This window comes from Mus caroli, chromosome 13 (assembly GCF_900094665.2).
Source record: "Mus caroli chromosome 13, CAROLI_EIJ_v1.1, whole genome shotgun sequence".
Classification (NCBI taxonomy): Eukaryota; Metazoa; Chordata; class Mammalia; order Rodentia; family Muridae; genus Mus; species Mus caroli.
In genome coordinates this window covers 86,337,619-86,351,918 of record NC_034582.1, presented here as the reverse complement: position 1 = coordinate 86,351,918, position 14,300 = coordinate 86,337,619, and the positions used below count along the sequence as shown (strand labels likewise).

Sequence of the window (14,300 nt, the reverse complement as noted above, 5' to 3'; positions counted from 1 at the left end):
TATCTGAGGATAATTCATCAATAATATTTGCTTGTGTAACTCACCAACATTTATTTATCTATACCATTAAGGGTATCATAGATGCATTTTATGAGTCATGGGTTTAATCCGTTTTAGAGAAACATTAGGAAACAAGACACAATGTTGCCTTTATGCACTTTCCATTCTAACAGAGGAAACAATGTAATAAACTCACCGGAGCTATGCATGACTGTAATCCCATACACAAAGGGCTGAGGCAGAAGAATCATGAATTCATAGTAAGACCCTGTTTCTGATAATCATGGTAAAAGAAAAGAAAATGACAGTAACTATAATTCAACATAAGGTATGTGTGTTGGAGAAAGCAAGTAAGAAAAAAATAAGCTATATTCTCATGTGTGTAAGGGAATTCTCTCTTTCTTTTTTCTTCTGTTTTGTTTTGTTTTGTTTTGTTTTGTTTTGTTTTGTTTTGTTTTTAGAGACAGGGTTTGTCTGTGTAGCCCTGGCTGTCCTGGAACTCACTCTGTAAACCAGGCTGGCCTCAAACTTACAGAGATCTGGTTGCCTCTGCTTCCTGTGTGCTGGAATTAAAGGAATACTGCTCCTCCTCCACCTCCACCACCACCCCCCAGCCTCACACACTGAATTTTCTCACTTGGTCCTATATATTCTGTGAACTAGATACTAATGGAATTTCTGTTTACTAATGAGTTATAGGATGGATGGATACATCATTATCCCCAAGGCTCCAGTGCTGTAGGCAGCACAGCAGGAGTGCGATCTTGTTAAATTCTAAGACTGAAGTATTATCTATTAATAAGGTAGTAATGTGAAAATGTCTCATTGTCTGTCTGCTTCTGTGCTTCACTCTGACATGTTTAATGTGATAGTTGGTGCTTTGGGGAAACCATTACTAATTTTAAATGTGATATGGGATGATTAATGATACAAATTAAGTAGTTTGTAGGAAGTAGTTTGGGAATTGAACAATCTTGTTTGCCTTTTTTCCTATTGCTTTTTATTTAGTTAGTTTATTTTTGCAGTAAGAGCCTTTCATTCACCTCCATTTAGACTGTATGTGGATGCACACAGGGGCACAGAGGAGGCCAATCAGCTATCCCCAATCACTCCCTGCCTTCTTCCATCTCTCCCGAACCTGGAACTCAAGTTTTATTTAACTAGTGAATATTGCCATGCTAAGAATGAACAAAAGCCCCTCCTTCCCTAGCAGGGAATAAATCTACTTACCAGACAAGGACTGCTATAAAAAGACTTAAAAAATATATGCTTCAAGAGAGACTGTGGGCTTATTCTCAGATAGAGATGATAGGCAAACAGACAGACAGACAGACATAGCGAGATACATGATAGATTATCACCATCACAGAGAGATGGGAACTCTTACAACAGTTGGGGGAAGTTCTTGCTTGTATCTCAGGTCCCACTTGTGTGCTGGTCCATTTCTGAAAAGGGAAGTGGGCATCTCTGTTACATAGTTCATTAAAATTTGTATTACATTTTTCTGAGTGTGTGTGTGTGTCTGTCTGTCTGTAGCATGTGGAAGTCAGAAGACAACTATCCAGAGTCAGTTCGGCCACCCACCATGTGAGTCCCAGCCTGGCAATAAGAGCCTGTATGCACTGGGTCATCACACCCACCCAGGAGGTAGTTTATAGCAATGGTTAGCTGTCCTTGAGACTAGCCATTTCGGGCGAGGAGTAGGGAGGGTACATGGACTATAAAGAATTTGGCTTTGAATATTTGATTAAGACATCACAAGTCTCTGGGCCAGACTCCAAGAGCTCAAAGTCTGTTGATAAAGCGTGAGGGTTTTGCTTTTATTTTTGGCTTTGTTGTCTCTGCAAATACGACAGTTGCTCCCAGAGGCAGTTGCTGGGCGTCATCTCTACTCTGGGGACGTTTCTCAGCAGTCTCTACTCTGGAGTTCCCCTCCAGAATTGCTGGCTGCATTTTGCAGGGGTTTTTGCCAACAGGCATGTAAGGGGAGCCAGTCCCAGCAATGCTGAAACCTGCTGTCCCTGTAGAACACTGGTGGGTAAAATGCTCCTGCAGCCTCCAGCACACAGAACCTGCCTCCCCAGACGTCCATCACAACTCTGAGTGTAGCCCTGTCAAGTCCTTTAGAACTGACATTTCTGGGTCCCCAAAACTGTGAGTGAACACTTCCGAGATTCCACAGGAGTCTCTGCCTCCTTCAGGCACAGTTACAATGTCTCAGGTCTATAGCACCACCTGGTGGTAAAAACACCTGTTGAAGAAATGGTTTCGCCATTCGTCCAGCTACATCTATTTTTTTTTTTTAATAAAAATTTCAATTTCAGAAAAATCCTCCTATAAAATGGCTACATTCAAATATGTGATTACATTTGAGGTTACACTATAATTCAAACTGTTAAAGTGATATCTTGCAGGGGCTTTCCAGACAAGTCAGTAGTTAAGCACACTTGCTGCTTTTGCAGAGGACCCAAGTTTGGTTCCCAGTTAGACATTCTACCCACGTGGCAATGTATAATTCCATCTGTACACCATCTATATAATTCCAGCTCTAGGAGATCCAATGCCCTCTTCAAGTCTTCATGTACAGCAAACCCCTTAAAAAACAAACAAACAAAAACAAAACAAAACAACAAAAACTCCCAACACTTTGTACAGCATCCCTTATGAACCTAGGATTCTAACCGTAACAGTCATCAATAAAATACTACTGGGATTTTTTTCTTAAACTATCAAGAGGGCTGGAGAGTTGGTCTCGTGGCCTAGGAGCACTTGCTGCTCTTGGAGAGGACTCTGGTTTGGTACTCTGCACCCATATGATGGCTCCAATTCCAGGAGGTCTGATGACCTCTTCAGGATCTATGGGTACCAGGCACGCACATGATGCACAAGATACATACATATGCACAAGAATATACACACATAAAATAAATAAACTATAAAACAACTACCTAAAACAAAGATGTTTTATTTTACCAACTTTCTCTACCATATTCAAATTACCCCTAGGTATGTGAACAAGAACATAAATAATTGTGTGTGTGTGAACTTCTATACAGAATATATGGGTGTATGAATTTGTAGAGACCAGTGGAGAACCTTGGGGGTCTTCCTCTATTGGTTCCCACCTTCATTTTTTGAGATAGGATCTTATACCAAACTTGAAGCTTGCCATTACAGCTAGACTGGCTGGCCAGGGAGCCCTCAGGATCCACCTGTGTCTACCCCCGAAATGTGCAGGTTGCACGCATGCATGGCTCTCTCTGACTTTTTACTTGGGTGTAAGAGATTTGAACTCAGATCCTCTTACTTTTACAGAAAGTTCATTTATACACTGAGCTATCACACCCGCCTTATAGTATCCTGTTTAAACCCAGATAATTTTATTAAGTATCTATACTCATGCTTGTGTAGATACATGATTGAATGAATTATTGAATTCTTGACTAAATGCTTCCTATTAATAGAAACAAAAGGATTTGGGGCAATGACACTTACTAGTAGATCAACATTGTAATAACACAGGCTAGATTCTCCTGTGGAACTAAAGTCAGCACAAAAGTCCAAGGGGAACGGGGCCTTCCCATGTCCTCAAGGTAATTCATTTAATATTTGTTCGTGACAAATGCAAAGGTGGCAGCTTTGAGTAACATGAGTTACCAGCCCCAAGGAAATGGAGTCACTAGATTTAGGGCAGATCAACTGAGGGCATGTGGGCCTGCTACTTCTGTGGCATTCCTACCTAAAGCACAGAACCTCAAGAAAGTGATTAGAAATTAGATAAGCAAAAAAAAAAAAAAAAAAAAAAAAAAAAAATTAAAAAAGCACAAAATGCCTATTTGGTCATCAGCAGGAAAGTCCTAGAAGAAACTAGACACAACATGTAAATGTGGCGTGATTCAGGTACAGAAAAAGAATTTTAGTGGGGAGACAGGATAACCCAGGGGAATCTTTCATTTACATGACAGTGCTGTGCCAACTTTGGCTTCTAGAACTGTATTGTGGTGACATAAGATGCTTGCTGGCTGCTTCTTGACTGAGAGCTTCCTGTTTCAGCAATGTAATCTATCTCTCCATTCAAACTTAGGATGCTATAGATGCTAGATAAAGAGATGGTTTCTGATTACAACGCAGAAAAGCTGGAAATGACCAAACAACAAAACAACAAAAGTTCCCCAAACCAAACCAACAAAACCTGTCTCAGGTGGTACTTTTGAGTAAAGTGGAAATACAGTCAAAAGGAAACCCAAAAAGAGTATGAGAGTGACCTCTGACCTCTGGCTTCTAGGCACTGTATGAGTTAGAAAAAAAGCAACCCTTAAACAGAATGAAAGCCAGGTTCTGTTGAATAGAGCCATGACGTTGAGCCTAGTTGTCCAGAGCGGGAAGCTCAAAGAAACTAAGGCCACTGTTGATAGCTATGGAAGGAAAAATATAAATTTCTCTTCTCCACGGGGGAAAAATAAGTGTGGATTTTCGCTTGAAATCAGCATGAAAGCTATTTAGTAGAGTTCTCCATAACAGGTGTCTTACAAAAAAATTGCTCTGAACTTAATATTTTTTAAAGATTTATTTATTTTATGTATGTGAGTCCAGTGTGGTTCTCCTTGGACACACCAGAAGAGGGCATCGGGGCCTATTACTGATAGTTGTGAGCCACCATGTGGCTGCTGGGAATTGAACTTAGGACCGCTGGAAGAACAGCCAGTGCTCTTAACTGCTGAGCTATTTCTCCAGCCTGAACTTAATATTCTCAAGGTCCTGATGCTAAAATTCAAAGACAAGAATACAATAGGCTTCAAATTATTTCATTTCTTAAAGATGTATGAGTGTGAATGTGTGTGTGAACATGTGTGGGTGTTATGTATACGTATGGTGCACATGTCCATTAAGTGTGCAAGGTCAGAGGAGGACATGCTGTATCCAATTAACTCAGTTCTACCTTATTCATTTGAGACAGGGTCTCTCACTAATCTTGGAGGTAGCCAGTGAACCACAACAGTCCCATAGGCACACACAACTGTGCCAGGAGTACATCAGAACCAGTGCTTGAACTCAGGTCCTTAAGCTTCCAAGAAGCTGCTCTGACCCATGGAGTTATCCCCATGTCTCAGATTATTCCTTTAAAAAATTATATATATATATCCTGATTGGACTGAGTTGTTTCAAATGCTTTGGACACATTGTCATTTTAATCAGGTACTATGAGAAGTGGCCAAGCTTTTTATCACTGACTGGAAGAGTCATAAATACATTCAGAACGCCTATCTTAAAAGTGCCACGTTTTTAAAAGACTCCCAAGTGGAGGTCTGAGGATACAGTTTGGAGGCAGAACACTCACGTACCATCTAGAAAGCCCTGGGTTCTTCCCTGCCGTGTCCTCCCCCTGACCGCCCCCCCCCCCCCAGAGAGAGAGAGAGAAACAGATAGACAGACACAGAGGGAGAGGGACCGAGAGAGAATTTATAACTGCACTGTTGACTCATGCCAATAGCCTCTTACCATTCAGTAGAATATTTCTGAATGAAAAGATGTCTCACATTAGTGTCCAAAAATCACTAAAGATAGAGCACTTTGAGAAGTTCTGCTTTCTATCCTGTCTTAGTCAATGTTCTATGGCTATGAAGAGACAACGTAACCATGGAAACTCTTACAAAAGGAAGGCATTTCATTGGGGCTGGCTTACAAATTCAGAGGTTTAGTCCATTGTTATCACAACGGGAAGCATGGTGACATGCAGGCAGACAAGGTGCAGGAGGAGCTGAGGGTTCTACATCTGGATCTGCAGGCAGCAGGAAGAGTATACTCTGGGCTTGCAATGGATTTTCTGAACCCTCAAAGCCCACCTCATAGGTGATACACTTCCTCCAACAAGATCATACTTCCTAATCCTTACAAATCCCTGGTGACCAAGTATTCAGATCTATGAGTCTATGGAGACCATTCTCACTGACATCTCCACACATTCCTAACTCTTTTACAGTATCTCTCCTATAACTGGAGCAACACTTCCCCCTTCTATGAAAGAGTTCTTATTCAGCCTGCTGAGCTTTCTCTCAACTATATTTACCCTCAGGTGGAACACCATGGTTGTGGTTGGCTCGGTGTGGTGGGGTGGGGTGTGGTGTTGTGTGGTGTGGTGTGGTGTGGTGTGGTGTGGTGTGGTGTGGTGTGGTGTGGTGTGGTGTGGTGTGGTAAGGCAGGGGGTGGGAGGGTGAGGTAGGAAATTGCTGTAATGCTCTTAGAATGAAGAGACTAGTAGAGAAGAGAGGGGCAGGGATGTGTGAGGAGTAAGGTTGGCTGTGGTGTCTGAGTTGTGGGACAGTAATCTAAGGGACTTCCATTGTGATGTAAAAGAAACAGAAGGTGTTGGCCCAGAGGGGGCAATGACAGAATAAAGACCTAGTCGCTGGGGCCTTGGAGAAAATACCAGAAGCCTAGCAGAAGGGAGATGGAGCTCCAGCTCCAGGTCCCCCTTCCCACCCCCTCCCCCTGGGCTGTCTGAGATGTAACCTTCTACCTGAATACCACCTCCCTGGGGTCAGTCATTAACTCTGGTCCAAAACTCCTGCCTGGTTCCATCTCCTCCACCGACTCCCAGGAGACTACCATCTGCTCTCCCTGGATTCTCTGGGTCCTCAGGTCCCAATGTCGGACACAGACAACTCGGCTGAGATGCCCGCCCGGTGTCCATCTCCTAACCCTGCTCCTGGTGCTAAGCAAGAACCACCGAACTCTGGGATCACCATTTCCCTACTTGAAATCGGATCACTCCCCACTGTCTGCTACCGCTCCTTCCCACCACCAAAGAATAGCATCTGTCCAGTAGAGAAAAGAGGGAGGGTTCAGAAATTTAGCAATCTCTTAAAAGACGTTAAGGATGTTCTCAAAAACATAGCAGGCGTTGAAGAGAAGTCTACAGTTGGGGAGCCTTTTGATGTCTATATTCCTGAAGACCTGTCAGAACTTAACGTCAGAGGTGTTGAGAAGAAAAATAAAATACGATTTAAAGATGATCTATTCATTCATTTCGACCCAGAGAGAGAACAGAACACAATGAAGCAGGAGATGTTATTGAAAAACCAGAGTGCTAAGAACATGGTACCAAAGTTTGCCAGGGATCTGTGCTATGCAGAAGAAAAGAGAGGCTTTGATGGCATGCTGCTGAGCGTGAAAAGACCGCGGAGTGGATCCCTTCACCTTCGTGGAGAGTACAGAAAACTCAGGAACAACATGGAGCAGTTACTGCAGGAAGCAGATCACTGGAGTAAACAGCATAATGAACTTAGCGAACTAATGAGGTCATATCAGGAATGCCAGAAAGAAACCCGAGAAACTACTGACAACGATCGAGCCTGTTTGCAAAACCAACCCAACAATGAGCTATCCACCAAGCAGAAGCTGGAGGAGCAGGTGAAGAAACTGAGCCATGACACCCACGCGCTGCATTTGATCGCAGCCCTGCTAGAGAATGAATGTCAGGTCCTACAACAGAGGGTAGGCATCCTCAAGGAGTTCCATCTCCACGAAGCAGGATTGGGGCACGAGAAGCCTTTGCAGATGTCCTGTGAGCAGGACAAGAAATGCCCGAAGTTAGCGGAAGCAGACAAGACGGACGCTTTCAAGCATACCACGAGGACAACGGAAGGCACGATTAGGAAACCGAAGATCCTCAGGAGCCCCGATGTTTGCTTTACTAAGAAGGCTCGGAATAACCGCTTCAACGCCCGCGTTGCAAAGAAATCTCTGGTGGGGAAAAGGAGAACCGTTAGCAGCTTTCGGTAGAAGTCGCCAAAAGCAGATACAACTTGAGACAAAGCTGTCATCAACCCAGGGTAGAGCTTCTGATTCCACCAAGGAGGAGGCATAGGATAAGAGGAACCTATATTATCTCAGTAGTTAGAGAAGTTTGGGCCTTAATAACCATTGTATGACCGTTAACCAAGTGAAAATTTGAATAAAAACAAGAATATAAAAGGAAAGCGCTTTGTTTGATTGTTTTCTTCTAATTTAACCATTTCTGGGGGATAGAAGGGGAAGTACTTGATGATCTAACTATAATACTTTAAGGCTTGGTTTCAAATTAGTATTTACCTTTCCTATTCTGGTTTGTACAGAATATGTTGGAGTTAAGGGAGAAACATAACTAAGAAAAGGCACTAAGTACAGCGCTAAAGCACCCTAGACAGCTTTCTTCTCTCCTAACTCTGGCTGTTCGCCCCGTGTTCCTCTTCTGGCCCTCAGCTCGCACGCACATGAGGGTACACTGGGGAGACGAAGCCCCTGGGGAAGGAGGTGTTTCTAGATTCTTCATTTTGGGTGCAAAGATTCCCCTCATTCTTCTAAATGGAGGGGGCTTTCTGTTGGGGGGGGGCTGGCGAAGCTGGACTTGCGTGCCAGAACAGACAGCGCAGGCGCCTTTTCTCGCTTCTCACTGAGCAAAAGCCACCTGGCGTCACGTGCAGGGCAAACAGAATACTGGCAAGGTCCCCAGTTCCTGGGCTCTTATATTCTAAACTGATGTCAGTCACCAAGCAGAAAGAGAATCACAACACAAAAAGCCCTTAGAAAGCATGCTCCTGGAGAGTGTGGCGCAGTAGAAATGGCTGACAAAACCTATCCAGATACAGACAAATTGCGTGGAAAACACCCTGTCTCTGCTCCCCCATGACATCAACACAGATTGAATGCGAGACCTAGGCTGCAGCTTTGTCCCCATGACAAAGGGGGCACATTGTGTAAGCACAATCAGGTGGATTTTGTAAAACTCGAGAAATCTTGTAGGGCAAAGGATCTCCAGAAGGTAAGTATGCCATAGACACAGGGCTGTGTGTTTATTCCCCATCCTGGGTTAAACTTGGGACTTTGGTAACAGAGCTGGGATTTTAAGTTGGAGACACTTGGTTTATCTGGCTGCTGGAGAAATTTGTCTATGTTCTAGGATGGTTTTGTACATGGAGAAAGGGTAAATAAAATAGAAAAAAAAAAAGAAAAGCAGACTATTTCCTGCTCACTTTCCTTGTAAATCTCTGAAACAGACACAACAGAAAAGTACTTTATTGGTTAGCTTCAGATTGCTTTCTTCGTAAGGATGAAAGCAGACATGATATTATCTTGTTTGAAATTGGTCTGTTGGGGAGATTGGTTACCATTCTTTTCTGTTTATTTTTATTATTATTTGAGAATTTCATATATATACATACATATATGTATATTTACAATCATATCACATACATATATACATACTCATACCTATATATGTATATATTATATATTTTTATATAATATATACATTAATTAATATAATTAATATAATTATATATTAATATAATTAATATATAATTAATATAATATATTATATATGCATGCACATACTATATAATATATACATATGTATACACATCTATCATCTATCTATCTATGCTCAGTCCTACAAGACTAGTTATTTCAGCTGCTCTTCTGTAGATGTAGGTTGCAACAGATGTGCTGGCAAGTAAGTGCGTGTGGCAAAGAAGATCAAGTCTTCCTTCTTCCAATGTCCTTATGTAGGTCTCTAGCAAAAGGTGTGGCCCAGATTAAAGATGTGTACCACCATACCTGGATCTGGGACTTCTTTTGTCCCAGACTGACTTTGAACTCAGATATCTCTTTGCCTTAGTCTCCTGGGATTAAAGGTATGTACTACCTTGCCTGGGCCTAAGCTTTTCATGGCAAAGATCTCCATGCTAAGATCCAGGTGGGAAACTTGTGTCTTCAAGCCACAAGATCTGGGTCACAAGTGTGCTCTCTAATTCTGAATTGTAGTCGATTCCAGATATAGACAAGTTGACAACCAGGAATAGTCATTACAGTTAATGAGATGGCTCAGTGGTTAAGAGCACTGGCTGGTCTAGAAACAAAACAAAACAAACAACAACAACAACAAAAGAGCACTGGCTGCTCTTCCAGAGAACCAACTCCCTGCACCAGCATGGCAGCTCACAACTGTTTATAACTCCAGTTCCTGGGGCCCTGGCACCCTCACACAGACATACATACAAGCAAAACAGCAACTCATAAAAATAAAAGTAAAGAGATCATTAAAAACTATGGATAAATCAAGATGCTCTCCATAGTTTATAGTCAGGATAAATCCAAAAGTGAGTAGTATGCTAAGGTTATCTGTCTACAGTCACTGAGCTCGCTCTGACAAAAAACCGCTTTCCAACTCCAGCTGATTGATTTGTCAAGAATACTTATTGATATTATTTAACATTATAAATTAAATGCACAGTATAAATTATCATAGCATACGATTCTGTCTCAGAAAAAGCAGTGTTTGATAGCAGTATGTGGTAGTAGTATACATGCACTGGGGAGGTGGAGGCAGGAAGATTGAATGTGTGAGGCCACCCTGTACTATATAGCCAGCTGAAGGCTAATAAGAGCTTCTGGGCTACGCAATGAGAACCTGAGCCCCCCGCCCCTTGATAGATAGATAGATAGATAGATAGATAGATAAGTGAGAAATGTTTCTTCTAGACAAAATGTAGGAATGTTTAGGGTAGTGGGAAAATAAGGAAAAAAAATTGGTAAGTGAAAAAAAAATCATGAAAATGAGCACTAACAGAACTATGAGTCAGTAAGATGGAAAAATTTTGAAATGGGGACTCAACACACAGCCTTGTGCTACTAAGCAGGCACTCCATCACTGAGGCCCCCAAATTAGACCTCAGTAGTGGTGACAGTGAGATGATGCAGTCTGGTCCAAATACATACAGACATTGTACTGGTTGGCTTTGTGTGTCAACTTGACAAAAGCTGGAGTTATCACAAAGATAAGAGCCTCAACTGTGGAAATGCCTCCATGAGATCCCGCTGTAAGGCTTTTTCTCAATTAGTGGTCAAGGGGAAAGGGCCCATAGGGATGATGCCATCCCTGGGCTGGTGGTCCTGGGTTCTATAATAAGTAAGCTGAACAAGCCAGGGGGAACAATCCAGTAAACAACATCCCTCCATGGCCTCCAGGTTCTTGCCCTGTGTGAATTCCTGTCCTGATTTTTTTGGTGATAAGCAACAATGTGGAAGTATAAGCTGAATAAACCCTTTCCTCCCCTACTTGCTTCTTGGTCAAGATGTTTTGTGCAAGAATAGAAGCCCTGACTAAGACAGACATAGATGTAAATATGTTAAATATTAACATGGAACCTTGTCACGCATGGTACAATTCTCTAGTTTTTAAACCTATGTTCAGCTTTATTACTGTCTTCAGGATGGTTAAACTGTAGCCTCATGGAAGACGGTTATTAGTAAGTCAAACTAACACCTGTGACTAGCTCAGAAAAATTAACTACTGTGAAAATCATTTGAAGCAAAAAACCAAAGTTATCCTTGCTAATACATATTATTCTATTACACTAGAGATAAAAGGTATTTCTCTTGATGCCCCAATAAAGGTTTTTAATTTAATCTGGCATTCCTTAGGAGGCTGGGGCAGGAGGATTGTAGTGAATTGGGGGCCAGTCTAGGCTTCAGAATGAGTTCTAATATAGCCTAGTCTACAGAATAAGGCCATCTTAAAAAACAAAACAAAACAAAACAAAACAAAACAAAACAAAACAAAAGGCCCAGGTCAATGTCTTTAAATAAATACTAGGTTGAAATTTATATTGTCCAGATATAAATCTTGGAGATAGGGTGTGAGTAGGTAATGGAACTTAGAAAAGGAACCATAAGCAGGGGAGAGTCTGAAGAAGGAGGATTTACAGAACACATGTGAGGGAGAACTTACAGGACACTGCAAGATGTGAATTTGTAGAAGGGAGGGATAGAGGACCATCCACACCAGCATCAAAAGTTTGGATTAGCCGGGCGTGGTGGCGCACGCCTTTAATCCCAGCACTCGGAAGGCAGAGGCAGGCAGATTTCTGAGTTCGAGGCCAGCCTAGTCTACAAAGTGAGTTCCAGGACAGCCAGGGCTATACAGAGAAACCCTGTCTCGANAAAAAAAAAAAAAAAAAAAAAGTTTGGATTAATTAAATTTGGATAAACCCTTCCTGGTAGTATGAACTTGAGTAAATGACACCTCTCCAAGCCTCATTGTTTTAAACCTAAGTTATCACTCTCAAGGCCCCTGACCCGTGAGTAATGCGTGTGTATCATTTGCTAAAATCTACCAGATGTGATGAATGCAGTGTTTGTGGGGTCTGGTTGATAAACAGTCATGTTTGTGGTACTGGATGTTATCTGGGTCTGCTGGGATCAGTCGGAGTCAGTGACTTTATTCCTTGTAAAACTCTGTTAAAGATCTCTTGAAAGTATTCCATTCCTTCCTTCTGTGATGCTCTCTGTGCTGTTCAGTAAAGACAAAGCAAAGCATTTGTTAGGGGACAGACACATTCAGATACATCACAGTCCAGCCTCCAGGCCAGCACAGATTCAGACTTACACAACAGATGGAGAATGGAAGATGCAGGGACTCTGAAGTACACATTTCAAATCTGGACTCGCTCCAGATGACAGGAGAGATGCTTTTATTTATTTATTTATTTATTTATCCTTAATGGGACACTGATGCACTATTGGTGACTCGGAGTTAATCATTAATTTGTTTTATCCGTATGATAATCCATGCTCTTTCTTCTCTTCTCATTTGAACATATGTTTGAGCCATTGATATAGACAATTTGAGAAATTTAGTTATTTGTGGTTTGTTCATTGAAAAAGATCCTAATTGTACAGTTCATTTTAATATGGCTTTGTATACATGTTTGTTTGTTTGTTTCTTTCTTTCTTTTTTTTTTTTTTGAGCCTAAACTCATGAATATCTGTTACTAAACTGAAGTAAAAGTCCTAGGAAGAGAATGTACAATACAATGTTTAATTATTTCTGACATCCTTTATCAGGTAGAAAGAAAGAAAGAAAGAAAGAAAGAAAGAAAGAAAGAAAGAAAGAAAGAAAGAAAGAAAGAAAGAAAGAAAGACAGGAAGGAAGGAAGGAAGGAAGGAAGGAAGGAAGGAAGGAAGGAAGGAAGGAAGGAAGGAAGGAAAGAGGATAACTGATAAAGTGCTCAGTTTAATCACGAGGGCTTGAGTTCAATCCCTGAGTTGAAGAGACACAGCTGTAATCTCAGCACTGAGGAAGCAGAGACAGTCAGGTTCTGGAGTTTGCTGGTGAGACAGCCTAGCCTAGTCAGCAAACCCCAAGATTAAGTGAGAGACCTGTGAGGCAGTGGACTATGCCATCAGACAGAAGACCTGGTAGGTAGCAGCAGGTTCAGAATCCTGGCAAATCTCAGGACTGAGAACATCAGGAGTTCAAATTAGTTCCCGTGACCATGACACCCCACTAAGAGGACCATGATAACTGGTCACACAGTATTGAACCTAGAGTTCTCCATGCTAATGAGGTAACTAGATAGCCTCCAGGGTTTAGCCAATGGATGTCCCTTCCTGGATATCCCTTCCTGCAAAAGGCTTTGCATCCCTGGTTCACCCTGAGTAAGGCATACGCATCCTCATCCATCATGAATAAAACAGATTGGACAAAGCAAGGACTGTCTCCTTCTTCAAGGACTGCCAGGTGGGGGTGGGGTTGGGGACAGAGCCGCTTCTACGTCTCCTGTAGATGCCCCTTTGTAATCCTGTCACTCACTTAGAGCTAAATCAGATTCCACCCCAGTCCCAGGCTCATCAGGACCTGTCTGGGTCCTCCCCACACTCACCCCTCCCTGTGTTTTCACTAGGACCAGGACCCCTGTCCTAGACTGCATTTTGCCTTCCTTGAGCGGCACCCAGTGAGAAAGAAACCCAGCCTAGTGCTCCTGTGTTTCACCTCCTGGCAGGCGGGTGTGGGTGGTGATCTTGGTTCTTGAGAGGGGAAGAACACCTGTGGGGTAAGACTTGGTTTTGTGAGGTATTTAGGGTTGCTGTATAATAAATTGCTTTCCTATCTCAAGTCTCACTTAGCTGCGGTAGTTAACCTGCCTTTTTGAGTTCTGAGGCAAGAAACTGTTTAGCACCTCATCCTAAAGCAGCAGGAGGTAAGTGAAAAGATTTACTGTTGGCACTGCTTTCTCTGGTGAATCAGCCAGAAACCTCTCTGGCTAAGCTGGTTAACTCCTTGTGAACCAGAAAGAAAGGAAAGGGAAAGAATTAAGATGCTTTATATAGGCAAATATGCACAGACACATATACATTCAAACATTTATACACCCACACTCTGACTCGGCCCGTCACAACCAACTCCACAAGTATCCATGCATGCTTACAAGCATACACATATATTTATACACAAACATACAAACAGACATATACATTTCGAT

At 42.1% G+C, this 14,300-nt stretch overlaps 1 protein-coding gene across 1 annotated transcript; it reads left to right on the top strand.

Moving 5' to 3' along the window:
- The first annotated feature begins 6,384 nt into the window (after window positions 1-6,384).
- On the top strand, window positions 6,385-7,979 carry Spz1 (spermatogenic leucine zipper 1). Its single transcript, XM_021180608.1, has one exon. The coding sequence runs from the start codon at window positions 6,646-6,648 to the stop codon at window positions 7,780-7,782; it is 1,137 nt and encodes a 378-aa protein (XP_021036267.1). The 5' UTR covers window positions 6,385-6,645; the 3' UTR covers window positions 7,783-7,979.
- Window positions 7,980-14,300: the final 6,321 nt, after the last annotated feature.

Coding starts and splice junctions, on each gene's coding strand:
- Spz1 (XM_021180608.1), top strand. CDS start 6,646: ATGTCGGACACAGACAACTCGGCTGAGATGCCCGCCCGGTGTCCATCT.